The 27,352-nt window shown below is 40.4% G+C and overlaps 1 protein-coding gene across 1 annotated transcript in view; it reads right to left on the bottom strand.

Annotated features, from left to right (window-relative positions):
- Positions 1-1,268: 1,268 nt before the first annotated feature.
- The window catches only part of fgd (faciogenital dysplasia), a 59,123-nt gene continuing 33,039 nt past the window's right edge, over positions 1,269-27,352 (bottom strand). Inside the window, exons 2-19 of the mRNA XM_066697747.1 lie at positions 27,083-27,256; positions 25,380-25,572; positions 24,014-24,611; positions 20,746-20,835; positions 19,775-19,911; positions 18,198-18,354; positions 17,199-17,337; positions 15,650-15,708; positions 14,433-14,579; positions 13,108-13,200; positions 12,923-13,002; positions 12,081-12,111; positions 11,087-11,191; positions 10,027-10,083; positions 8,976-9,101; positions 6,212-6,346; positions 3,174-3,314; positions 1,269-2,355 (exon numbers count right to left, since the gene is read on the bottom strand). Of these exons, the coding sequence (XP_066553844.1) occupies positions 2,137-2,355; positions 3,174-3,314; positions 6,212-6,346; positions 8,976-9,101; positions 10,027-10,083; positions 11,087-11,191; positions 12,081-12,111; positions 12,923-13,002; positions 13,108-13,200; positions 14,433-14,579; positions 15,650-15,708; positions 17,199-17,337; positions 18,198-18,354; positions 19,775-19,911; positions 20,746-20,835; positions 24,014-24,611; positions 25,380-25,572; positions 27,083-27,256 (2,681 nt within the window). The 3' untranslated portion in view covers positions 1,269-2,136. The remainder of the gene's footprint in view (positions 2,356-3,173; positions 3,315-6,211; positions 6,347-8,975; positions 9,102-10,026; positions 10,084-11,086; positions 11,192-12,080; positions 12,112-12,922; positions 13,003-13,107; positions 13,201-14,432; positions 14,580-15,649; positions 15,709-17,198; positions 17,338-18,197; positions 18,355-19,774; positions 19,912-20,745; positions 20,836-24,013; positions 24,612-25,379; positions 25,573-27,082; positions 27,257-27,352) is intronic.

Here is a 27,352-nt window from a genome sequence, read left to right as displayed (position 1 = left end):
TCACACAGAGAGGCGTCACAATCTGAACAAACTCCCCAGCGATGTGGCTGAAGAGACAATTTGGGAACATTCAAAAACAGACTGGATAGGATCCTTGATCACTTAGTTATTAATGGACACCAAACGAGCACGAGGGGGTAAATGGTCTCCTCTTGATTGGACACTTTCTTATGTTCTTATGCTGCAAGTCGAGGTGACTTTTGAGAGTTGGTTGTGACACACAAGACAGACGAAATCCAAAAGAAAAGCCTATCTCTCTTGGAGCCAAGCTCACTTCTCCCAGCTCCCTCTCTATAAACATAAATGTGTGTGTGTGTGCATGTGCATGTGTGTGCAATACTTTTAATCTGAAGTAGTATCTTCACTGTTAAAGAGTTGTCAGAGGACCACTCCAGCCCGGGGGCTTAAACTCGGCACAAATACCATGTTGTTGTGCTCCTTCAATGTATCCCCAAGTCCAAAATGGTGTCTAAGCACCTGGTAGAGACCGAATCTTCACTACTGAACATCTGATTATTCTTATTTGCCATTTGTTCCAAGACAGAGTGATGTGGTCTCACTCTCCTGACCACAGGGTCCTCGTTTGGACCAAGAGGCATTTACCTGGCCTTTCTATTTTAATCAAAAGGGGAAAATCAGAAGCATTTTGTAACTGAACATTAACATTTTGATGTTGGTTTGATGAGAGTTGAAATCTTCCATTAAATTATCACAATAGCTTGGTGGGTAATGCATTTCCAATGATAATGACCCGATTTCCATAATAAGTAGCATCCTCAAGTGTCCCCATCACAGCTACATGTAATTCTCAAGATAAGTAATTACAGAAATTACCATTTGAAGGAGCCTCTTTGGTTCGAGACTTCACAATCTAGTACAGAATAAAAACCTGAAACCCAACAATAAGTGTCTGTTGTTCTTTTCACCTGTGTCTCAGTACCCTTGTCGTCCATAATGCGCACAGCTACTTTAAAATAATGAAGTACACATCTGTAATCTCAAGCAAAGAAATCAAGGCTCCTGTGTAACTTTTTAGTAAGTCTGGAAATTAAAGAACACAGAAGCCTTCAGATGTTGTCAACATGCAACGTCTCTAATGGATGGAAACACGTTCTAGCCAGACAATGACACAACATTATGTATTTCCTCTAACTTTCTAATAACAGCAACAAAATAAAACCCTCTGATCTGGATTTTTCAAATAAACATAAGAGAACGAGGCGGGGGACGAGTCTTTCACAAGGGAAACAAAGGACTACAAATCTTGCCATTAGTGAACCATGAGACGTTGGCGGTTTTTATTGATGATATGCTTGCGTGTTGCTCCATGTGCATGGTCCCAGTTAGCTGTATAATAATACTGTATTCATCCACTTACAAGACAGAAGGGTCTTTACGATGAGAGTTAAACAAGTTCATTTAGAAGCACAGTACATAAATATGTGAATTAACATGCATGTAGAAGTCTCTCTCTCTCTCTAAAGTATCCTTAGGAATTTTCATAATCTTAACACATACAGTACTTTATGTTGCTATGGGCTTTTTTTTAAATCACAAAACAGTAGACATACCCCAATTAGCAGTAGTAAAGGTCAATTCATTATATATCTTATAATTCACAAGTAGCATCATACAGTGAGAAGACAGGATGAAAAGGGAACGGTCAGTGGCCAGCCACAAGCCTCCACGCCTCTCCGCGTCACTTATATCTGAATGGCAGCTTCGTTCTTCAGCTAATGAAATACTATACTGTACAATCGGCACAAAACAGCCACTGAAACGACTGAGAGAGATACAAACAATACTTAATACGAATGAGCAAATCACAAAGAGAGTTAATGCTTCACCAGATGTATGCACAATGTATTCTTTGTGTGTGTGGGGGTGGAGGGATCACCCTTTAAGGAATGTTAACAGAATATTATATGCTACAATAAAAAAAAACAACCAGCTTCTCATTTTTTCTTTTCTTTCCTTCTCGAAGACACCAGAACAATAATAAAAACATAGATACAAGTAGATACAAATATCCGATACATCTTCTAAAAAAAAAAAAAGTGCCATGGTAAAGTGAATTCAAGTAACGTGTGTGTTTGACACCACAGGAAGTCCCGGGGGAGCTTGGTAGTGGCAAAGCTATTGGCTGTTTCTCAGTTCTGCATCTGACACCGTCTCCCCTTTGGCGGCTTTCAACAGGACCTCCACCCATTTCAGCTGCATCTGCTCGTCCTCGGCACTGAACAGGATGGTCTGCTGCGATTGGCTGAGCCTGAAGGCGTGTTTCATGTCCAGCTTCTCCGTGGGCAGGCTGACCTCATAGCCGGGCAGAGGGATGGCACGTGGCGAGCGACTTTCCTGGGGGAAGCAAACCAACGTCAGATCAGAGTCCAGGCCAGCGTCCCAATGTCTGTCTTGGTTTCTACACCGAATCCCCCAAACCCCCTGAATAAAACTGTCCTCCGTCAATCAGGTCAACACAGTAAACTCCTCCTAATTGATTTATACCTAACGTGACTCATAATGTTGTGGGGAAACAATGTTTTCTAAATGTCTAGGAATCATAAGTATAACATAATGTATTTGAAATCTGATAATATCATGGTATTGCCTTTAAAAAAAGCTCCAGCTGACATACATACATTTTTTTAATCCTAGCTTCTACTAAAGAGATAATAACTAAAGGGAGAAACAACAGACACAATACTGTAAAGTGAATCTCAATTACACGGCTTCCTGGTCTTGTGTTCCCATCTGCTGTAATGTCTGTTTCGCTCGATCGCAAAAATCAGTCCTACATTCAGAGGACACCCTTTCAGTGCATGTGCAGCCCCACTTTCCATGCTGGTTTGTGTGGGAAAGGTAGACAGGAGCTCATCTGACCTCCGCTAATCCTAATCTCCTGTTTTTGGGATGTAAAGTGATTTTAGCTTCAAACGCACAATGCCTGGCACAACAAATTAATGACCTGCACTCGTTATTGTACCAGTGTAGGGGGGGAGGAGGACAGACATGAAAAGAATGACAGTAATTAATAAACCTTAACACCCCAGACTGGATATCACCTCCAAGGTCTTGTGCTAGACACAAAATGTCCGTTTAGGCAAATCCCCTGACCTAATTCCCGGCAGTGTGGCACTGCGGTGACAGGACAGCCCTGAGATGATCGCCTGTACCTGATTGCTCACTTGCAGGTACAACACCAACGGTTCGTTTTTGGTAATGGCTACCCAAACTTTGTTCCAGGTCTTCCCCTTCTCCAGGAAATGCAGACTGCTGCAGATGAGGGTGTTTTCTGGCACTAGGGAATTCTGCTTCTGTCACAGAGAGAGAGACGGAGAAGACAGGTTATCTTAGTGCTTTAAAGTGTAAGGAAACACATGCACGTCTCTAGCTCCTATTTTTACTTGTGAGAATCCTCAACCTGCTACTTAAATGGCAGCTCTGGTGTTCAGTCCCTCTTGTGGTTATTTGTTGGTACTGCATTTTTGTTTGGACAGAAGACTGCATAAAAATTTGATATTTTCTGTTTTGTACATGCTGCGGTTTGACACTTCAAAAACGTTTTATAACAACCATAAATTAAGTTTCACTCCAACTCCTCCAGCACCAACTCAAACTCCTAAAGCACGAATCAACTGATTGTCAAGGGGCAATAATTGTTAAGAAATCAGTAGTAAGGTGGAAAATGTGTAGACATACAATATTAATTTATGCAAAATACATTGTCAATGAATCCCAGACATGTGTTTCTCTTTTTGTCCAGAGGCTGAGCACACTGTGCCGCTCACTGTTTCTAACTCTTGCTAGCCTTATCATTCTACATGGTTGCAGTTTAGATTAACTGCATCCACAGCAATGATTTAATTGGAGATGTTTGAGATTACAGTAGCGTGATAAAGATGCCCATTAGCAGGAATAAACCCAAGTCCCATGTCTTATGCTAAAGTTTAATCCTGCCCTGAAGAATAAACACAATCAATCGTGGAACCCCAGTACCGTTGAGTTGTACTGGCAACCAATATCAAATATGTGCTTTTATGTTACTTACAACCATCACACTGCAAAATATGACCTTGTATCAATGCTTAAGAACAGGTCTCAAATGGCAGTCTGCAGTTGTCTTAGGGTCGCTGTTAATAGTCTTACAACATTGCAGACAGTGATATCTCCATGTATTACAATAATAGGATTAGTCCTTTTGGCATTACAGCGCTGTGAACTTCCAAATGTAAAGCTCAGTAGAGTGCAGAAAACATGCACCCCATACTTACATACATAAATACTTGCTTTGAGGTTACATATTCAGTCAGGACTGTAAAATATATTTTGGTAGGTGATAATTACAATTGATATCACAGTTGCTCTTATGTAACACTACTGTGATGGGTCTGTGATGTGTTTATATTCACCATCTGTATTTAAGCATTGAAGATACCAAGCGGAGCATTAAATACAGAAATCAAAACCTGTGCAGAGCAAGGTTATAGCACATACAAACGCCCCGATTTCTTTTAAAGAACGTAAGCATGACACATTGGATATTAAAGATAAACTTGTCATCTGCAGCAGCACCGTCTGCACACTATCAAGACAGAATACTGAAGCTGTCGCTGCCTTGAGCACGCCTTCCACAAGAAGCTAATAATAATGTATTACGTAGGGAATCTCATTACCAGATTACCCACAGCCACTCCGGCACAATAAGTCACAATGAGTAATATTACCATATCTGTCCTCTGCAGCATTCAGAAAGACTGCTAACCCCCGGGATCACACTGCAGACAGCAGTAAGTCTTTGTTGGCTCCAGGTCATTCCCTACAGAGTCAGACTCCATACGGAGGACAGAGATCCCTGGGGTTCCCCTGGCTGTCTACCAAGCCTGGCCATTTTATATTTAATATCTTCAGCCATATTAGGATGGCTCATAACATTCCCTCTTCATATTCCAATGTCTCTCTACATATTTAGCAATGCGATGATAACTGAAAGACCCCACCTGTCGTTTCGGTCTTTGCTGCGTATTTTGCCTCCTGATCCAATAAGCCCTCTGTCCCTTTTATACTTTCCCCTAAACATCCCTGTACTATATTGTTCTCAGTTTGTTTCTTGTGCATTTTATCATTTCAAGGTACTCTCCAGAGATCTGTTGCAGGAGGTCAGCTGTCACAGACCCAAGCCACCAATGTACAGATGCTACTATCTAGCTGCAAAACGGTTTCCAAGTCTTTCCCATCAGAAGGAGTAAAACAGTCTTAATTATTGCACTTCTGTCTGAATACTAGACAACCAGAAGGGAGACTATATTGAAAATATATGTATACTATGCTGGTTATCATTCATAATGCACTATGTCTGTGGGGAAGATTAGCCTTTTGCTCTGTGATCATCCTAATATTAGCGTAAATAAACACAGCTTTCATGCTACATACAATGCTTTTTGATCTTTTCAGGATTATAAAGTGAAAGCGAGAGAGAGCGTGCTTTGGTTTCCCGGCTTGCTGCTCTGATTGCTTATTCTTCCCTTTACTATCAATAAGTGTCAGATGCTTTCTCAAGCTTGCCATTAGCAGGAATGTTGCCTAAATCATAATTAATCACATGGAAGTCTGAGTTTGCATAAACAACACGAGTGCTTCCATTCGTTATTCAGATTGTGTTCAGGTCGTTTAGGCGCTGATTAATTTCTGGTTCAATATTTCTAGGAAACTAAAATGAGAACAGATGATGCAAGATGTATCTTTTTCAAAAAGCAAACAATGCAAAACATAAGTTTACTTGTATTTGGTACTGTAGGTATTTAAATCAACTCTTAAAGGTTATATGTGTGTGTGTGTGTCTGATAATACCCTGTGAAGAGAAACCGGCAACACAGACACCTATTATTTCTCTGTGACGTTCGTGACAGGCTGGACTGTGTCCTGAGCACGTCTGCATGGGCCAGTGGAAACACACGCAGTGCCAAACGAACAGCAAGGGGAACTCCTGCAGTCCCTTCGGCTTTTCTTGTAATGTGGGGTGACAAGCCAGATTGGGACACTTCCCAGAACCGAAAAAAATGAGTGCCGAACCAAGCTTCTCCTCCTCTGCTATCAGATGTTCTTGAGATACAACGGCACGTTACAGAGGAGCGTGAATTTGCACCGTATCTCAGCGCGGGGGAAGGGACGTTTATCAGAGCAGGTACAGTGTTCACACTTTTGTTAGTCTCACCTCCAATGTGGTTTTCTTCCTCAGGTCCCCGATGGCATCAGGGCCCGTGCTCCCCTGTCCTTCGAAGCACTCCCGGCACACACGACTGGTCTTGTTTTCACATAACTTTGTCTCGGAGCATTTTGCACAGATTGCCTGCCAGGGGAGGGAGGCACACACATTTAAAACACGCTCTGGAAAAGCAAGTTGCTCACAATGTTGTCCTGTCCCCGAAGAAATGGATGAGAGCTCAGCTGCTGCCAATCCTCTATGGCACTTCACGACCGAACCCCCCCCATGAGGCCTTGAGTAAAGCGTTGTGTTTCTGAGCACTGTCAAATATCGAGATGTTTAATTAAGAATGCTAATAGCAATTCATGCTTCAGAAACCACCTGAAAAAAAAGTCTATTTAATGACTGTATCAGTTCCACAGAGGTAAGGGTTTGTGTGTGTGTTTCCTAATATTAAGGCCTTTAAAGCAATGCTATAAACCCACAGATCAATGAGTTTGATATGCATAAGACAGTTAACTAATTGTATTTTAGGAATGTTTTATTCTTCACCACAGAGAGCAGGGTTCATGCAATCTCATCTAATGAAGGTCCTCATTAAGCCACCAATCGAGCAATCATTAATAATTTCAACCCATTGCACTGCTGTAATAACCTCACCCGCAGATCGCAAATTATAAAGCTGTACCCTATCACTTTTTGACTTATAAATAGTAGAAGGTGTCTTCTAACAATACATTTAATTGCAAAGGGGTACAGATTTGCCCTTTGCAATGCGCAGTTAGGTCAAAGTTTTGATTTGGTCTGGCCCTAAGAAGGAATATAAATGTATTTTCCCACAAATAAAGAACTGGCACAAAGGCTACTCTCCCAGAAGCACTTCCTGGCCAAGTCTATTCAGCAACTCTTATGCATTGACTCAAGATGGCACTGTTTGCTGAATCTATGGGTTCGCCTCAGTTTAGCCAACAAGCCTGCATAGTAAAACTTGCCTATTCGCTGTGTATTTATATACAGTGAGGGAAAAAAGTATTTGATCCCCTACTGATTTTGTACGTTTGCCCACTGACAAAGAAATGATCAGTCTATAATTTTAATGGTAGGTGTATTTTAACAGTGAGAGACAGAATAACAACAAAAAAATCCAGAAAAACGCATTTCAAAAAAGTTATAAGTTGATTTGCATGTTAATAAGTGAAATAAGTATTTGATCCCCTATCAATCAGAAGATTTCTGGCTCCTCTCTTAAAGGGAGTGCTCCTAATCTCAGCTCGTTACCTGTATAAAAGACACCTGTCCACAGAAGCAATCAATCAATCAGATTCCAAACTCTCCACCATGGCCAAGACCAAAGAGCTGTCCAAGGATGTCAGGGACAAGATTGTAGACCTACACAAGGCTGGAATGGGCTACAAGACCATTGCCAAGCAGCTTGGTGAGAAGGTGACAACAGTTGGGGCAATTATTCGCAAATGGAAGAAACACAAAATAACTGTCAGTCTCCCTCGGTCTGGGGCTCCATGCAAGATCTCACCTCGTGGAGTTTCAATGATCATGAGAACGGTGAGGAATCAGCCCAGAACTACACGGGAGGATCTTGTTAATGACCTCAAGGCAGCTGGGACCATAGTCACCAAGAAAACAATTGGTAACACACTACGCCATGAAGGACTGAAATCCTGCAGCGCCCGCGAGGTCCCCCTGCTCAAGAAAGCACATGCACAGGCCCGTCTGAAGTTTGCCAATGAACATCTGAATGATTCAGAGGAGAACTGGGTGAAAGTGTTGTGGTCAGATGAGACCAAAATCGAGCTCTTTGGCATCAACTCAACTTGTCGTGTTTGGAGGAGGAGGAATGACCCCAAGAACACCATCCCCACCGTCAAACATGGAGGTGGAAACATTATGCTTTGGGGGTGTTTTTCTGCTAAGGGGACAGGACAACTGCACCGCATCAAAGGGACGATGGACGGGGCCATGTACCGTCAAATCTTGGGTGAGAACCTCCTTCCCTCAGCCAGGGCATTGAAAATGGGTCGTGGATGGATATTCCAACATGACAATGACCCAAAACACACAGCCAAGGCAACAAAGGAGTGGCTCAAGAAGAAGCACATTAAGGTCCTGGAGTGGCCTAGCCAGTCTCCAGACCTTAATCCCATAGAAAATCTGTGGAGGGAGCTGAAGGTTCGAGTTGCCAAACGTCAGCCTCGAAACCTTAATGACTTGGAGAGGATCTGCAAAGAGGAGTGGGACAAAATCCCTCCTGAGATGTGTGCAAACCTGGTGGCCAACTACAGGAAACGTCTGACCTCTGTGATTTCCAACAAGGGTTTTGACACCAAGTACTAAGTCGAAGGGGTCAAATACTTATTTCCCTCATTAACATGCAAATCAATTTATAACTTTTTTGAAATTAGTTTTTCTGGATTTTGTTGTTGTTATTCTGTCTCTCACTGTTAAAATACACCTACCATTAAAATTATAGACTGATCATTTCTTTGTCAGTGGGCAAACGTACAAAATCAGCAGGGGATCAAATACTTTTTTCCCTCACTGTATATATATATATATATATATATATATATGGGTATACCTAATCAATTACACTGGTATAAACACACTAAGAGAAAGGGAAATAAATTGCATAGCGTTGTTTTGGCAGCAACAATTGAAAAAACTAAACATGTACGGGAACAACGACCGTGACTGGAGGAAGACCACCCGTCCGAAGAGCGGCCGGTCGGACGCAGGTCTACAGCTGGGAACTCACCGCTCCGCACGCTTTGCAGTGGTGACGCCGTTTCGTGATGGGGTGGAAGGTTTCATTGCATCCCTTGCACATCTGCTTCTCCTTCTCCTTCTTCGCTTTGTATGACTTGCTCTTGGAAGGATCCAGCTGCGAAGGGAGAACATGCAGTCTGTTACTCATTTCTGCGCTGGACTCCCCCCAGAGAGTGGATCCCGGCCCCTGATACACGCACACCCTTTCAGGGATATCGGAGTTATTTTATTCGGGAGGAACGGTCTGGCTTCAAGTTCATCACAAGGGCACTGGTGAAAAATATCATTAGAGCTGCTCTTGCTGGGGGCAGTTTTTATAAATCGTATGGAAATCTGATTCACGGGGGGGATACCTTTTGTTCCTGTGACTTCACAGCTCGGGTAACATTTAATCTCAGAGTTGTCCTCCAGGTTTAAAAACCTGTGTCACATCACTTCGCAACGGTTAGCCCTCACTCTATATGCAGGACTGTGTCTGTATTATTATGTGAGAAAATGCATACTCTGTCCCGTGGGTATCGAGGGATGGAAAATGGAAAATGGAAAATAGAAAAGCTTGGCTTGGTGTGTTTATCAGTTTAACACAGATCAACCTTTGGCTGTTTATTACTTTTTTTAATCAAAGTCCTCCTCAGATCAGCAGATTTACTGGTGACAATCAACGTGAAGGTCATCAAAATAAAAAACTAGTTCAACAATTACAATTCCCAATACGAAGACTCCTGAACTATCCTATAATCAACTTTACAGACATGTTTCTGTTAAATTCAGGAAAAAAACTGCCGCACTTTTTTTTTGTCAAATTATGAGCTTAAATATAAATTAAATATAAATTAGACTTCTATTTATTTACTGACAATGTGGCTTACAAATATGGTTCAGTTTGATTATGCAACAATAATAGATATGTACAAATCTGGGAGAGAACATCGTAGAGAGTTTGGCCACCTCTGACAATATATTCAATATATTGGCAAATGTGATCCCTTCATTTGAAAGCCATGTCTTTACAGTAATTGACCATAATGTTCACTACATACCCCACCCGGTGAGGGACTGCCATCAAAGGATTCCATAGACAAGTTACCCAGTATATTCTGCAAAACACAAAATATCAGTTAGTATTGCCCCAATGTGTTTGGATTATTTTATTTGTATGTGAGTCTTAAAAACTGCTAATGTCCTCAGACACATTTATCCCAGCTGCACTGTGAGACATAGTTATAAAACCTACTGTGCTGCAACTCTTTTAAATTTGATCTATTTTTCTTTTGGTCCATAATTTGCTAATTCGTATCTCTTTACTATAATTCAGTACACTAGTGGGTGAGATTATATATATGAGCAATAGGGGGCAGTAGTGAATTAGAAAAAAGTCTCAGGTGGGGCATTCGGCCAACTTAATTCAGCTAAGTAGGTCAAAATTGATGCGTAAGATATGTGACTTTCTTGAATAAAGTGCTCTGAACTTTCCATGTTCAGTCGTAACATTTTCTGAGAAGTTTAGGAATAAAAAAAGAATGTGACTGTCAGAGTTTCTGTTCACTTTCTGTACTTTAGATCCTTTTGTCTACAAAATCACCAAGCGGGTAAAACCAGAAAACACAAGGACTTTCACTTTCTGTAAACATACAAAACTGGCACCAATGTGTATTAAGTTCCCGAAACCAGATTTAACATTTCATATCAACACAAGCTCGAATGTATAAACCAGTTCTGTAAATAATGCCTTTTTTCCTCGCCGTCCCATAAAGTGTGGGGGGCAGAGAGATTGTCACTTACAAGGTTTGCCACTTGACCCTGTTCTTGAAATCCTTTTCTCAGAAGTCTATCCTTAACAGCATTATAGTTATTGTCAAGTCCAACAGACTTGCTTGGATCTGAAGGATTTCCACTCTGACACACAAACAGGAACGGCCCGTGTTTTCATCCCATTCAGGGACCCGACAGACCACACAGTGCCCAGAGAGGTTCAAGTATTTTAAACAATTAAGGCACCGGCCTTGTGCAAGATGTCGAGAGCAGTCAGCGCTAAGTGGCTCTCGGGATGTAGAGGCCGACACCCAGAAGAAAGATCGCGCTGCGCCTCCGATTACTCACGGGAGATTCGGGGGGGTGCTCCTCATCTCTGGAGAAGGAGCTGTTGAAGGCTTTGTTGAAAGTCTCGCTGTTCTGTTTATGCTTTTCAATCGTGGCCAAAATAACCTGCAGAAGAAGAAACCCACTTTAAACATGTTCACAGGATATTGTTGGATTAATATTCATTCAACTGGCTGTATATTATCATATGTTATATACACAATGCGGTTAAAGAAGAAAATGTTCGTGTTTATTACATACATGGTGACTAAGCTTTCCTTACAAATATATATAAATTGTACAAATGCAAATAAAAACTGCAAATGAATTGTAACGTCACTTGAAATTGTACACTCATATTTTGTAAACAATCATTTTATTAAGATCAGATTAGAAAACCCAGTATTTATTTGTGTTGCTAAACTAGTTCTCCTTCATTTAGTCGCCAGGGAAGGAGGGGGTTTGGTGTCACTGGGAGCGAGCGCCAGCGCTTGTGAACACAAACGCCTCTATGCCCGGCCCAATGAATATTCACAGGCTGGGATTTTGAAAGCTGCTTTTGGAAAAGCGGGGCACTCGAGAAGCTAAGTAAGCGCTCTTTTGTGGTCTGAAATGGAGAAACTCGGACAAAGACTGACTCTGACGTGAAGCTAATACACCCCGATCGAGATACTGTCCCATTTACTAGAGATAGCAAGGCGTGCGAATCTCCAGTAACCCTTTCAAACACACACCGAGAACAGGGATGGTTTTTCATGAATGTAATCCATTTACAATGCCTATGAATGTTTTACAGACTTCTACCCTATTTCACTTGATCTACCATCCTTCTGCTTTTTGTCACTGGATGTTTTCTGAAGAGTGCGATTTGATATGCCATCAGATGATATTCTTGTTTTTAATTATTGTTATTATTATTTTTGGGTTGTGCGATTTCTATTGTGTGGGTGAAAGACACAGGAGAAAATCGCTTAATAAACCAATAATCACAGAAGTACAAGAAACGTCTCTTCACCTGAATCCAATCTGTCTTCTCTTCCTCGGTTCTGGTGAAAGTGAAACATGACAGTAAGAACAAAATACTGCTAATAATAAACCCAGCTGCTCCAGGTGTACTGATCACAGCTCAGGTGTGAACCAATTGCACAATTTCTAATAATAATTTGATTCTATTAAAACAATATTTCAATACCCACACTCAAAAAGTACTGTGGCAATTTATAGCAAACATCCACATAAACTTGATTCTCTGACACAGTCGGACACACTTGTTCTTAAAAACCTTCTGCTTTTAAAAGACTGTATCTGCTGAAGAAATTAAGACAAAAATATTGGCTATGGCTCCTTTAAAGCTCTTTTCTGGAGATTAGGAGTAATATTAATACCTTAATATGGTGGATTAACTTTGAAGACTACGGTGTTGTAACAGCAGGCCACATTTTGGCTTCAGGATTAAGGTCATGTGACTGATTTCTACAGCTGTTAGGCACTATTTCTCTCTAGTCTCTTTCTTCTCCACATCGTCCAATAAATAATATCCCATTCAGAAGCATTTCTCTCCGGTCATTAGCGTGGAGCAATCATTATTTTGCTCGAGGCAGATGCAACGGGTACTGCAGCCCAATTAAGCCCTCCTTTAAATTCATGAAAACATATCTTCCTTTAGTGGAAGCCATGAATGACGTCATCTGTTCGTCTTGTATTCTGCATGACTGGTCAAGTGACACATCACAAGATTTCGTCGTGGCATAATAATATCACAATCAAGAGCAGACAGTGGACTCCCTGAAGTCACACCGCGGAGTCTGACATCTCCTCTATGGTTTGCATAGCGTTTAAATCTGATGACAATGGTACCTGGCTTGTAGCTCCAGCGATCTCTGTTTCCCACTGATTGCAAATGTGTGAGGCAAATTATGCTTCACCCTCTCTTGCACCTGAAAAAAAAAACAAATTCGTGACAATTTATCAAATTGTTTTCTGTAGGTTTGTACTAAAACAGCTGGACAAGAAGTACATACAGATATGAAAAAGGAACAAACCTCCATGCCTGCGATGTCGATCCTCTCTCGCACGCTGAATTTCTGACCTATTAGCCGTAGTTTTGGCACACAGTATAGCACCATGTTGTTGAACTATTGGAAGGGGAAGAAAAGAAACATGCAATTAGGCCACATTTAGAGAGTAAAAGCTTAATCTAAGACTTGTGTTTTATGTGTATCTCTCTTAAAACAATATGAAACCTTTTATATACAAATACAATAGTTTTTCTTTTAATTGTAGGCAACATGCCGACCCCAAAGTAAACAAATTAAATGGACAGCACCAACAACAGAAATGCATTTTCTTAGAGCGTATTTGACTTTTGAACAAAGTTTATCATTCTTATTCAATTCAGGGAACAGTCATTTGATGCATTGACATTTACTTCATCAAAGCACAAAATAATATTTGTAACCAGAGAAAATTCCCTTGCAATGTGCATTTAAAGGATGAAATACTACACTTTTGCTTGTTGGTGATATGTATGACAAAGAAAAAGCTTTATTAGAAGTCTTGATAAACAGGTTTTTGTTGTGCCGTTCCAGGCTGGGTTTAAGATAAGCACTAAGCATTTAAGAGGTGCCTGTTTTCCACAGAGTATTAGGACCCTTTTGTACCTCTGGAAGAAATAATCTATCTTTGAAAGAAAGAGGTAAAAAAGGGATCAGACTAACATTGTTATTTACACATTCCCGTTGCGCAACACACAACACGTCCTAGACATAATATAAGGAACGAAGCTCTGGGGTCCTTCAGCAGGGAGCATTGGTTTCTTACGAAAAACAGAGGTAAAATGGTCGATGCAACTTCAAATAAGCTATCTATTTGCGATGGGGCTATTTATAACTGTGACAAGTACAGGGTGGCTCCATATGAACCACCAGGTAGAAACATTGACCACAGTTTCACTTATCAGCCACTACCAGCTCATAAACATTACTTGTTCGGCGGTATTTTTCCAACCACTTGTATCTGATATGATATTTTATCAAATTATGCTGACAAACCTTCAAAATCATTCTTGCTCTGAAGGACATTTTGTATACAGGACAGGAAACCCAAACGTATCATGAACAAACAGATCGACAAGCTCAGAGGTTAAACACACCCATGTATATTTAAAAAAATGCGATGATATTGGACATTTCAGTGTAAAGGCTTTGATGTCTTAGTATTTATTTATTATGATAAATATCTAAATGTATAAATAAATACTCTCTATATATAAATACATTACACAACATAAGTTCCAAACTATTGTATGACTGAATAATCATTCCCACTGAAACCATCACAAAAACTGATGAAGTGGAACGTTTCTTACCAGGTATAAATATCGGTCCTGAGCAGTCCCGTTCTTGGCCGACATTTTCTTGATATGTCCCTCTTTGATCAGCTCATTGGCAGGGTTTACAATATCCTCTTCCCCTCCAAGTCTTTCATACACTTCGAGCAGCTTGTGCATCTTTTCCTGAAAATACACACACACACAGATAACATTTGAAATGACAAACTGTCATCATCAGAACTGCTGCAAAATTAGTATTGAGACAAAGAGGAGACTAAGTTATTTCTATGGTAGATCTTCACCAATGATTTGCAGATTATTAGATGTCTTATTTCTGCAAGATTACCTTTCAGACAGAAAATTATAGTACAGAAAGACAGAAAGAAATGTGAAAACAAAACCAAACAACGGCACAAACAGGTCTTGTAACGTTAATGTAATGCGTTGAAAATCCAGAAGCAGATCCTTATCTGTGTATGTGTGTGAATCACGCTTTTTGAGATGTTTGATTGTGTGGGGTACTTTGAAAGCCAGCATTTGCTCTTTGTAAAAAATAGAACAGAAAATGTGTCCGCTGTTCTTCTGACAGGTTCCTGAGGTAAGCTGCTTATGAATGATAACTTTTGTACTTTGTGGTCATCTGTTTGCAAAGAGTGTCATACCAAATAAAAGCTGATTTGAAAAAGACTGAATTGATCAAGAATGCAGAGTTAGCAGGTGCAGGTCCTTCAAAGGAAGTGTGTTCAACTGCAGAATAAATAGTGAGATCAGTCTGTTTTATGTTATTATTATTCTTTAATGTAATGTCTTCATTCTTTAGTGAAAAGGCATTCAATAAACTGTCTACAGTGGCCATATTAAGCATGTGATATTGAAACGTGCACCTCTTTCTCAGAGGAGAGCACAATCTCTTTTTACATTGTTTAAACAGGAAACATCACTTCCTGCTTCGAAAGCCCTTTGCAGCTACTACTATTGCTAAGAGGAACTTATATATACTTCAGACAACTTTTTTTTCTTCCCAAAGCTATTCTAGATGTGTTAACTCAAAAGTGATATTTTACCAAAGCATCTTGCACCAATCCGAATGAGGCTTTCGGTTGTGTTGTGAGAGAATGTGTCAACAGACCTGCATGGTTACTCCTGATCTGGAGGCAGAAGTTAAAGTGTACAGAAAAAAGAACAAAACTAATTCTTACAATGAAAGTGAGAAAAGGGACGACACACAAGGATCGAACTGTGGCTCGGCTTACCATTTTTCTAATAGCTGCATTTGAGTGGTTGGCGGCTGTGGAGATGAGTTCCAGAGCCTCTGAAATTGTCAGAATAAGAGAGCATTAGGGCAGGCATCGAGAATGAAAAAAGCACACCCAGAATGCACTCTGTCCCGGGCTGTAGTCAGATAACAGACAACCTGTATGGGGCCTTTACTTGTTTAACTTCTCTACAATATTTTTCATAGAAATAAAACGAAACGAAATCAGCTTGTTACAGTTTCTCACTTGAACAGTCAACGTGGCCTGAAAAAACGTATTTCCTTTGTAGAGAATCCGAAGATCGGAGTAAACAAATGAGGCATGTGACTGATGTATTTAAAGACAATCAGCAGTCAATTAATACTCATGCTACCTGACCCAAATGCTCCATTGTAACTGTAAATGCTCTGAAGTTAATCTGCTACGGGGGCTTCACACGCTTCGAAAAGGCGCCACAGCAGGCCAGCTTAAAATATGAGAACAGGCTTGACGGGTTATTTCAAGGCTTGAAAGCACGGTGCGAACTCTTGAATGTGGGCTTTGGTTTCACAGACCTCATTAGTATTGCAGAACATATATTTAAAATCATATGCTGAATGAAAACGGCGGGGGTTATGTGATATGGTTATTTGTCACCCTCAGCGGCACTACTTGCTTTATTTTTACACTTTGTATTTTGAAATGCAACGAATTTTGGTGTCTTTACGGTGCAATCGGAGCTAGCGAGGCCTAATGGTTAAAAGCAGCAAAATCAAGTGGAAAACATACTTTGACCACATACATGAGTATCAGTGTTAATTACATTTTTATATTAAATACATACATATTTGAATTACATGGTAACACTGGCTTGGCTAGTATTTGAGTGAAAAGATGTCGGCTGCCTTGTACTTGGGAGACTGCAGCTGTGAATACCAATGGATGGATATCATCAATAATTTATAGACCAGCTCAGGAAAGGAAAGAGAGCAGAAAGGGGAATTTAAAAAAAAAACGTTATTATTTAAGTTAGGAGCGTAAAAGAATCAACAGACTAAAGGAAGAAATATCCAAAGAGATTTCAAGGTACACATAACCATCCACTCAGGGGAGAAGATGGCGTTCGAAACGGGGAAGGCCTCACAGGTATTGTTAGCAATAGGGGAAGTGTAACAGAGACAGAAAGCAGAACTGTGCATCAGGCAACCAAAATAAAGAAACTACAGAGGAAACCGTTTAGAAGAAACCTAGCGATTTCTGGGTCAAGCGTTTCTCAGTGTATCTCTGAGTAGTTTCACTCGGAAGACAGAACTGCTTTTCTTTCTTTTGTGATCCTGTCAGGTTCACTGCGTCGTCTCCCAGACTACAGTTTTGCCCTCGTGGTGAATCTATTTCCAGAGACACGACTGCGATTACGCTGGAAGAGGGCATGTCGTGAATGTATGTCATGGTCCGATCTATGGTTCGCCACCGTTCCAGAAAGCGCTGCCACAATGGCAGGTAACACAGACCAACGCTACGTCAATGGATCAGAGGAGTGACCGTGTATGAAAAGAGAGGCGCTCACTCTCGGCATCCTTCCTGTCCAGGGCGTCCTCGGGCAGTTTCTTCAGGTAGTCCTTGAGCAGCAGCTCATACCGTGGGATCCTCTGCACCGGCTCAAGCATGTGATGTTGCAAGGTTAGGTTCCCACACACTTCCTGCTTCTGTGGGTGCACAATAAAGACAATGATCTGAGATCCTCGTCTCTAATAAGCTTCTAATAAGGGCATCCTCATTTTGCGATATGCTGGGGAGCACGAAACACAGTCTGCAGCTTGTAAAACCAATGCTCCAAACAGATTTGTTTTGAATCAAATATCTAGATGATTAGTTCTTGAAAAAAACTTGAATGGGTAGAGGTTTGTAAGCGATTAAACAGAACACAGTGGCTGGATTTGTTATTTGTTATATAGTTGCCAAAAGTGACTAAGACTGTCTACGAAAGCAGACATTGATCTAGCTGTTGCTTTCTGCATTGAACAAATATAATAAAGAAGTGCCCTCAGTAACGAACACAGCTTTTGAACACACTGACACAAACATAACGCTTAAGCTTTGTAGTTATCTTTGGAAAAGATAAGAGGCAGCACACTATTAACACACACTTCCACAAGCTTGGATGTTTAATAAAATATTGAGACCACTGCAGGACAGGGTTTTAATCGAGTAAGCTTGCATTCTCCAAGAAACTAAAAATGAATACATGTTTTATTAACTATAGTTCTTGAATTTTATAGAAAATAGTATATTTGCTGTCCTGCAACATTTTTCATTTTTAAACAGACTACAATTAATTCCTTCCAATGCAAATATTAAAGGAGATGAAAAGGAAAATCAAATGTAATCTAGGAAAGGTATAACTGCACACCTGACGACCTGAGAAGAAACAAAGTTTTGCCTTGTGGTGATGCACAATTGCACCTTTTGAAATAAGGCAACACAGCTACACATACTGAACTACAATGAGACAGATATGCAATGAGACAAATGCACACACACGCACAGACAAACTTAATAGTCTTACTTGTATGTTTTGAACAGTACTCTTGAACTGAGATGATCGCTGTGTCGATGTGTTGACCAGGTCCATTGCCCGATCGAAGTTCTTCACGTACTCTCCATACATCTTCATGAACGGAGCCAGCTTCTGTAGGATGTCTCCAATCCGAGGATTTGACTCCCTTAAAAAAGGCCAGAAAAACAGTAAATGTGCTATACTTGCTATTACAAGCACCACTGACACCTATTAAGAAATCTTTCCTTATTTAAAACTTCAGTTTTTACAATTTTCAAACCCAAAACACACTATTTTAAACATTATCTGCAATGTAAGCACATTTACATTAATAATTAAAACAACAATGTAGATTCTAGCCTTATACAAGGGAAATGTTTAATTCGTATTAACTGGGTGTTATGGAGTAGGGAGATTATTTAAGGAAAAGTCTTTGATATAAATGAACACAGATATCTATTTGTATTTATTTATTTTAAACTGAGGATAATATTGAAGACATCAATCACAGAATCATTAATGCAAACATAAACCCACGAGCAGGATGAATACCGTAATCAATAATTTCTTACAGCTCATTAACTCAGGAAACATTCTAAACTCTTAAGTAAAATTGGGTTTCTTGTCGGGTCATTAACAGACTTAAAAGAGCGGTAACGCACTGAGATGAAACTGCCTTTTGAATAAAACATGTCCTCTCCAACACCCAACTGAATAATGCATGGTAAACAAGACCTGCACCAGTACGCTGTGTTTCCTAGTGGGGGGCTGTTTGGTTCCTCCGTCTCATAAATACACACAGGCCGTGAATTGGAGAATTAAATATTCCAACGGATATGAATTGTAAATGTTACTTAAGTAGTTGGATGTGAAAGACAGCATGTGCACAAGGTTGGGTGGTGTAAATATTCACTTCTGCAAATGAAGCTTTGTGATATTTGTATTTAAAATACACACCAGAGTAAAGCGCAAAGTGAAAGGAAAGGGGGGGCACCTGCACAGGAAAAACAGAGTATTTGTCTTTGTACTGTAAAAGGACCATTGTACCGTGAATAATGGGATTTGTGGTATCGCTTTCTGTGTTTTTCAGCACTGTGTATTACAAATAGAAAATGAACAACCACACTTAGATAATTTTTTTACTTTGCAAAGTTCATACATCCCACCTTAGTTGAAAGCCAATTATTTAAAGAACATTCCAGATAATGCAAAATCAGACATTTATGACTTAAAATGTGAAATAACTACACTGTGTTTACAGAACGTAATCAATAGTGTGACTATTGCTGGGAATCGGAGAATCTGCCTTACCTCCTATTCTTCAGTAAATCTAAACTGTTTAAAGCAGTGATAAGGGTACGGACAAGGGAGAGAGAGCGAGAAAGAGAACGCTTGATGGAGATTCTTCTTTAACGACTTTAAATATAATTTACATATCATTTGCATATAATAATTCCTGTGAGTGTGTCCCATGGGCACACAGCTGGGCTCGGCAACTGGAAACCCAGATGGAGAATGCGATGGTCTGACACGGACGAAGGAAGGGCATTTTAAAGCGTCGCCTCGGTTGCTTCTCTGTCACTCACCACTCATTGATGATGCGGGTCTTCAGCTCGGGGAGGAGAAACTGCTCGTGAAAGCAATAGATCGAGGAGATGTTCGAGAAGATTCCAGTGATGACATCTTGCTGAATTCCAGCTTCTGTTAATTTAGTGCAAAATACCTACATAGAAAAGGGATTGTCTGAATTGAGCCGAGCGAAGCTTACAGAGATACACAGCATTCGGCTTCTTTATTCCTCCTTATTCTCTACTTCCTCTATAACTAGTTTTATTTTGTTTTACACTGGAGATAGTTTTCAGTACAATTGTTGGCATTACATCTTTTGTGTGTCTATCACTGTAAGTGCTTCTTCAAAAACAGGATGCAGAATTGTGCCCAGGCGCTCTGCTGAAACCACACGAGAAATGCTTACTTACAGCTAAAACTGGACATTTCAAATCATAACCTTGATGTTCTTCATATTTTTAAAACGCCAGGATCATCATTCAACAAATTCTACATCTTATTGTTAGAATTCGAGACCAACATCCTAATAAATGCTTAAACCTCATACTTAATGAATACTTGAAAACCAAATGTGATTATCTTTAATGTGCCTTTATTCTGTGTGTGGATGTAAACAAAAATAAACTAAATATGGAACACCATCAAAATAATCACCCAACTAAGAATTATTGCAATTCAGGAAGTACAGTGGTTGTTTTTTTGTTGTTTTTTTCCTGCCATAGACGGAGACACGCTTCTCTCTGACTCACATGGTCATGGGTTTTAACATCTTCGTGGCTATCATGTAAAACCTGATTTAGAAAACGCGTGAGCCGGGGGATTTGGGACACCAGAGTCCTGCCAGCTGATGCAGACTTCCAACCTCCCCTAATTGTATTGGAGTTGCTTGAGCGCAGCTGCAGTCTGCTCCGGGGCATGTAATTGTGTGTCTGTACAGTCTGGGCAACCAGCTTTTCAAAAAAGGGGAAATGCCGCGCAAGGGGATTACCTGGTCCAGTAGGTGTAACCTCTTCACATAGGCCTCCTCCGTCTGTAGGAGTTCCCTGGCAATGTTCAGCAATTTCTGAGGCTCCGTGCACTAGTAAATGAAAGAGGACTTCTTTAGAAACGGGGTGGTAAGAGGATGCATTCTTTTCCAGTCCCTGAAAACCCAAATTCGGAGGGGAGCACAGGTCAAGGGTCAGGTGGCATGAATGACTCTGCTCAACAAAGAGATTGTTTGGTTGTGGAGGTCACCATGGAAATATACAGCGTGATTATTCACTCACCAACTGTATGTGGCTAAAGCTTATTAATTATCTGGATACTTTAATTTATTAGCACTAACTAAATGTAAACCACCAATTAATCACCCACATATTTGCAGGATTTCTAACGGAAATATACTTGTGTGACTAGTTTTGAACATCAATATTCTCAAAACAATGGTCAAAACAAAGCATTTGTTTGATGGACTTAAAAGAAAACCTCACCCAGCATGTGATTGTTTGCCAGAGACTCCTTGTCTCAACCGAAAGGGATCCCACTAAGTTCTGGGCTAGTAATTTGCAAGAGGCGGGTGGGTGGAAAGTTTTATGTAATACGATTCTGGGTTTTCAAAACGTACTCATATTGTATAATCAATATAAAATGAATTAAGCAAGAAGAATGCACAGATGATTGAATTGATTCAGGGGAACTTAATGTTCAAGTAAAAACCATATGTGGGTGATCAATAATATAACCCCCATCGATCCAATTAAACTGAAACAAGGAAGAGGATCGTAACTGTATGAATAACAGACTCCAGACCTTTAGGCAAGGATTATTCGATATTAATCGACATTGGATCAATGGTTCTCAAGACATGGCTAGTAAACATTAACATTTAATTAATATCAGTCTGCTGCCGTGATCTACAAATACATATTTTCCCAGCCTAGGAATGTAAACTTAGGGTGAAAAACAAGGAAACCGTGATACACGCTTCATTTTAGAATTATTCACAGCATTAAGGAAAAAGCTAACAAATAAATAATGTATATATCATATACCAGAGATATGTGACACTTTAATCTGTCAAAGAGAAGTGTACAGCTGAGCTATTTCAGTCCACATAGAAAGAGAAAGACTCATCACACCAGTTGAGGAGGAAATAGGAGGACAAGTGAAACACGGCCTTCCGTAGATTAAAGTTTACAAGGGTTTACAAGACTGTCTGTTTTCTTGATAACACTTTACTCCAGTTTCAAGAGTGTGGCACCACTGAACACGCTGCCGTCTTCTTTTTTTAAAAGTGTTATGATGCACAAAGATAAACCACATCCTGTCTGGCTGCGCAACCATTAAGAAAGTACCACTAATCTGACATGTCTCGAAATGTCATTAACAGAATGATGTAAAAGGTAGGAGCTGTGAGAAAAATGTTGCTGTCCTGTAGTTGCTTGGGTACCAACATCTTATTATATCTGGAAGATGGGACTTTGTCAGGCCTTTATTTTGTGTATTTATTTTGCATTGTGTAACATACAAAACAAATAACATGCATGATAAGTGAGTATGGGGAACTGCACTTGTATTAATAATTTTATGTATGAACAAAATATAAAATAAATAAATACATCAACACCTAATGCTTCTAGTTGTCAAAAGCTATTGTTATCTCTAGAGGTTTAGGATTCTTGTAAATTCAGGACTTCATAAAATTCCAATGGAAAAATATGTCATGTTCATCTTATACTGCACTGCATCACTATGATTGGATCACAGTAGATAACTCTGAGATCTTCGGCACAAGAAGATGCTCCGAGCACTCTGAGAGATTCATGGTTTCCCCAAACAATACGTACAAATTTTCCTACGTATTCTTCATGAAGGTCTGTAAAAACCCACTCAACTGACTAATGTAAACACAAATACACACCTGAGAAAGAATGTAACTGTATTGTGCACACACTAGCTGCAGATCTGTGCGTAAGATATAAGATGAATAATTTTAACTTAAAAAAATGTCTCCGCTCATGATGATTTATTGCAAACTACTGATTTATGATGAGTACGCTGTAAAAAATATATTGCACATTCCTTTTCCTGTCACAGACCAAACCTGCTCACAACCTGTAAAGAATGCTGAATAAAAAATATGACTCATAAAATTTAAAAACTATATCTGTGAAACAAAATCTGTGAAAACATTAGCTGTAATAAGTTATACTGGTGACATATAAATTTAGAAAATATGTCAGTCGTTGTAAATCTGGATTTGTATGCCTTATGCATCTTGAAGGAGTGCTGATTTACTGGTTCATAACTTGTATTATCACTAAAAAGACCACAATCAGGTGTTTGTTGAGGGCCAGCATGAAATATTAAAACAGGAAACATAATAATATATTGTTGACTACTAGTCTCAAATGTTATTTATAGCACATATCCAATTCATGATGAACCTCATGTAGAAACACAGGTAATGTGTAATATTCCATATTTTATATTACAAATTTCACAAGAATGCAGAAGCTTATAACAAATGTTTCATGTCAAACTTATTGTAAATGTATTTTGTAACGTACCTTTTAAATGACTAAATTGGATTGAAGGATACTGCTAATAAATGGCCTACATCTTACACCTTCAACCTAGTATCTAATCTCTCGATTACATTTCAAATTGCACCAATTCAACCTGGTTCACTGCTTAGGCCTTCAATCATGACCACAAACACATTCACTTGATCATGTGACACTATATTTAGACTCTCAAGCCACAATAACCTCAAGACTAGTACTGCAAAATCTGGACAAAGCATGTCTGGCCTAATATAAACCTATCCTTCTCAATGTGAACGATTTCCATGGGACGCTTTGTTACTCAGGCAAACAAATCTCAAGCGCGATACCTCCAAAAGTTGACCCTTCCTATGGCATCCAGCTAAAACTGTTATTTAACAACCAAAAGGTAGAAAAGTAAATCAAGCCTATATTTGAAATCTACTGCATGCAGTCTCCTTGGGGGTGTTCTCTGGTCTCCAGGAGCTCTCAGACTAAGGAAATGGTTGTGTAATACTGGAGTCTGAAAACCCCTGAGTCTGCGAGACATCAAGTCAACAGAGAGAAGGGAAGGGTTTCTGTGGGACACGGAAAATGCAAAATGATCATTAATGAATTTAAAACAAAACCACTAAAGATTCAAGACATTACCCTAGTTAACTAATAACACCTGGGAAAGCTATCATAAACTAGTCTAAACTAGCTATCATTGCTGGTCTTCAGACTTACCTTAGATGCATCTGTCTGCTCTGTTTTTGTCACTTCTGCCGTTTCCTGTTCCTCGCTGCTACCCTCGTCCATATCACTGTCCTCCTCATCCTGAGTGGAGTCTCTCTTATTCTCTGTGGAAGAGGAGTCTCTCTTATTGTCCATGGAAGAAGCATAGCTCGCCTTGTCAGCCTCAGCCATGCTCTCGTTCTGCTCGTCGATGGCTTCGTCGTGTGGAAACACCTCTCCTTCCACGGTGCACGAAGGGCTGTCGATCCCACTGTCCCTGTTGGGAATTTTGCCATTCCCGTTTTGCTCCAAGGCAGAGTCTTGATTGTCATTGAGCTCGCCGGGGTCCTCTTTCTGGCTGACGGCGGAGCAGTCCCCGGCGTTTTTGATTTCGCTTTTCTCACCAATTCGCAACGTGCTGAAATTCGACAGCTCCGTGACGTCCGGTGTCCTTTCAGAATCGCTAAGTGCTAGTTTATCCGCTGTGGAAGAGTCACTTGAATCTTGTGGTTCGGAGTCCTTGCCCAGCTGCTCCATCGACTCCTGGGTTGTATCCATATTTAGATAGAGGTGTAATTGACTTCTTCTATGGATTCCAAGGATAGGTGTTCTGAGAAAAACAAACAGCTGATGTAACATAAATCTTTCAAATGAAAACTTGTATTTGCAATTAGATCTTGTATAAATCTTGTGCATTAGACACGGCACTAAATAAAGATGGAGAAACAGGTTTGTTTGCTTGATATTTTGTTCTGCATTGTATGGTAACAGATGATCTGAAGGGAACTAAAAACATCAGATCCAAGACATAAACAAACAAACGAAACAAAATTCCAAGACATCATCAAAGTAAACTCACACGCAGGACACTGGGAGACTTAACTTGACATGCTATACTATTATAGCCCAAACAACAGACCCTGAGTTACAAAAGTAACTGCTTCCTCTAAAGCAACCACAGCAATAACCATTTTTCAACAGGGTATGGGTGAACTGCTGTTTTCTTTTCATGTAGCTTCATCACACAGGAACAAAAATAAAAATGTGTCATTAAAAACCTACTGGCACTGTTTGCCAGTGTGTGAAATTTAACTATGTAACCAACAGCTGTATTAGTGACCGATACACCATACACACTATTCTGAACTCCCTCACTAATATTGATTACAGCTGGTGAAATATACCAATCATTAATCTTTCACATTTTATGTAAAAGAAAACCCCTGCCTTCAGCAACACTTACACAAGTGACAAACCCTTAAAGGCAACAGCACCACAGGATGCATAACTAGGTATAATCACTAAATATAACAAGTAGGAGTAGACACAGATGTATAAAACACATATTGTAGTGTTTATTGGCAAGACATGACTTTACCTGGACTTTTCAAACTTCTCAATGAGCAGACACACACTTTTTCCTGGATCCTTCTCCTCCTTCTCTGTTGGCACCGAATTCTTGCTTGGCTTTGGCGGCGGGTTGGCGGGGAGAGGTCGGGAAGGAGCTGGTGGGATGACCTTGGGCTTCCTCTCTGGACCGAGATGCTGCAGGTGACCGGGCTTAGGAGGCACTAGCAAGGGAACAGATTGGAAGACATCCCTTTACTAACGAAGCCAAGTTACTGCCGCATATCAGTCACCACCCAGCGAGGACACTTCCATCTTCGAGGCTCCTCTGAACACAAGTCATTCCCGTTACAGCGAGGTTAGAAACACCAAAGTAAAAGAAGAAAAACAAGAAGAAAAATCCACAGCTGTAGACCAGCGAAGACCGAAGGCAAGATCACCGCTTCCTGGTTGCTAAACAGGATGCTGCGATGTGTGCACTATGCAAGTAAATGTGGTTTGCACCAAAAAGAAAGGAAAGGAAAAATACGTATTACAAGAAGTGATAGCTCGGCACAGCCATTTTGGTTCAGCCAAAGTCCCCCAAAGTTGTTCGAGACTGTGGCAACAAAGAGAATTTTTGACTTTCTCTGACCAAAAGTTTATTTTTTTTAAATAAAGGTCTTTTTCAGGAACTAGCTGACTACAAATGACAATAAACCTGTCACTGCGGTTCTCTGTCAGCGGCTTCCTTCCTCTTCGGCCTGCTCTGAGACAAAAAAAAAAGACAAAAAAAGCCTATATACTGTACAGAAGTATAGTTTACTCAATACGCCTTGCTGGGTTCTGCCGATCGGGTGTACAATCGGGAGCTGAATTCCCCTGTGCAAAATTAGAGTGCACAATTAATTTTCATTTCAATTTACACATCTTCAGCGGAGGTCCCCACCTCTATTCCCCAAAACACACGCTCAGCTCTACGTAAGCAGTAACCCATAGCAACTGGTTTTCAGGTTTTTGCAGAAGTCCGTGTGACAGAAAAAGGGCCGTGTAGCACTTCTGCGTAAGTTGTAGTGCGTGCTCAGAGGAGGATGCACTGACTTACCTAACTGTAATTGAGCTAAAATATGATGATTCTAATACTTGCACTGTGGTTGAAGTCTGTTAGACATAAACTAACTACAAATGGTTTGCATGCATATGATTATACTTTCAACTCCACAGGCAGCACTGTTGCGAAAAAATGACATCCACCATCACCCTGGAGGGTCGAATCACGCGTCTGCTTCCATGGTGACATGAGAACTGTGGTGGGCCGGGACGTGCTTCTCTTTATACAATCCTTCACAAATGCCCTTTGCCTTCCGTGGGACAAGAACATTATCGGTTCCCTTCTGGATCGTGTCAGCTTTCACAGCGGAAATCTCGATGCAAAGCAGGACTCAAACAGCAGAGAGGAAGAAAATATGGGACTGGCAGATTCCCTGTCAGTATTATTCTTTAGCTGATACAATACGGCTTTGCCAATTATGATTGGAAGAGCCTCTGCCAGACCTCACACCCTTCTACTCGTGTTAATTTCACAATTTTCTGACACAATTTGCTTGGAAATTGACCCACGGGCTCCTCTCAAGACTGGTCAAAATCAGGACAGGAAGTGCTGAGATGTCGCCTCAGGCCTAGAGCTGAGCCTTTTAGCTTTTTCTTCCCCAGAGGTGAATGTGATCGGAGAGAGGCCCAGAACAGCTGGCGTACCTTGAGGTTTCTGTGCGGGGGGCTTCTTCACTGCCGCAGCATTGTTGATGAGGTGTTTCCCTGATCTCTGGAGACATGGCTCAGGAGGATGGAGGTGCAGCTGCCCTTTGTCTTGCAGTGGTGAACTGGGCTCAATGGGGCCACACTTGATTTGCAATGCTGTTGGAGAACCACCTGGAAAAAATATAAATACACACTTAAGACAAATACACTTACAAATTAGTTATAGAAGGGGTAGAGTTCTTCATCATGAGGAGTTAGACAGAAGGT

Source organism: Amia ocellicauda, chromosome 3, assembly GCF_036373705.1.
Source record: "Amia ocellicauda isolate fAmiCal2 chromosome 3, fAmiCal2.hap1, whole genome shotgun sequence".
Lineage (NCBI taxonomy): Eukaryota > Metazoa > Chordata > Actinopteri > Amiiformes > Amiidae > Amia > Amia ocellicauda.
The sequence above is the reverse complement of the archived record's forward strand: the minus strand, read 5'-3'. Positions and strand labels throughout refer to the sequence as shown.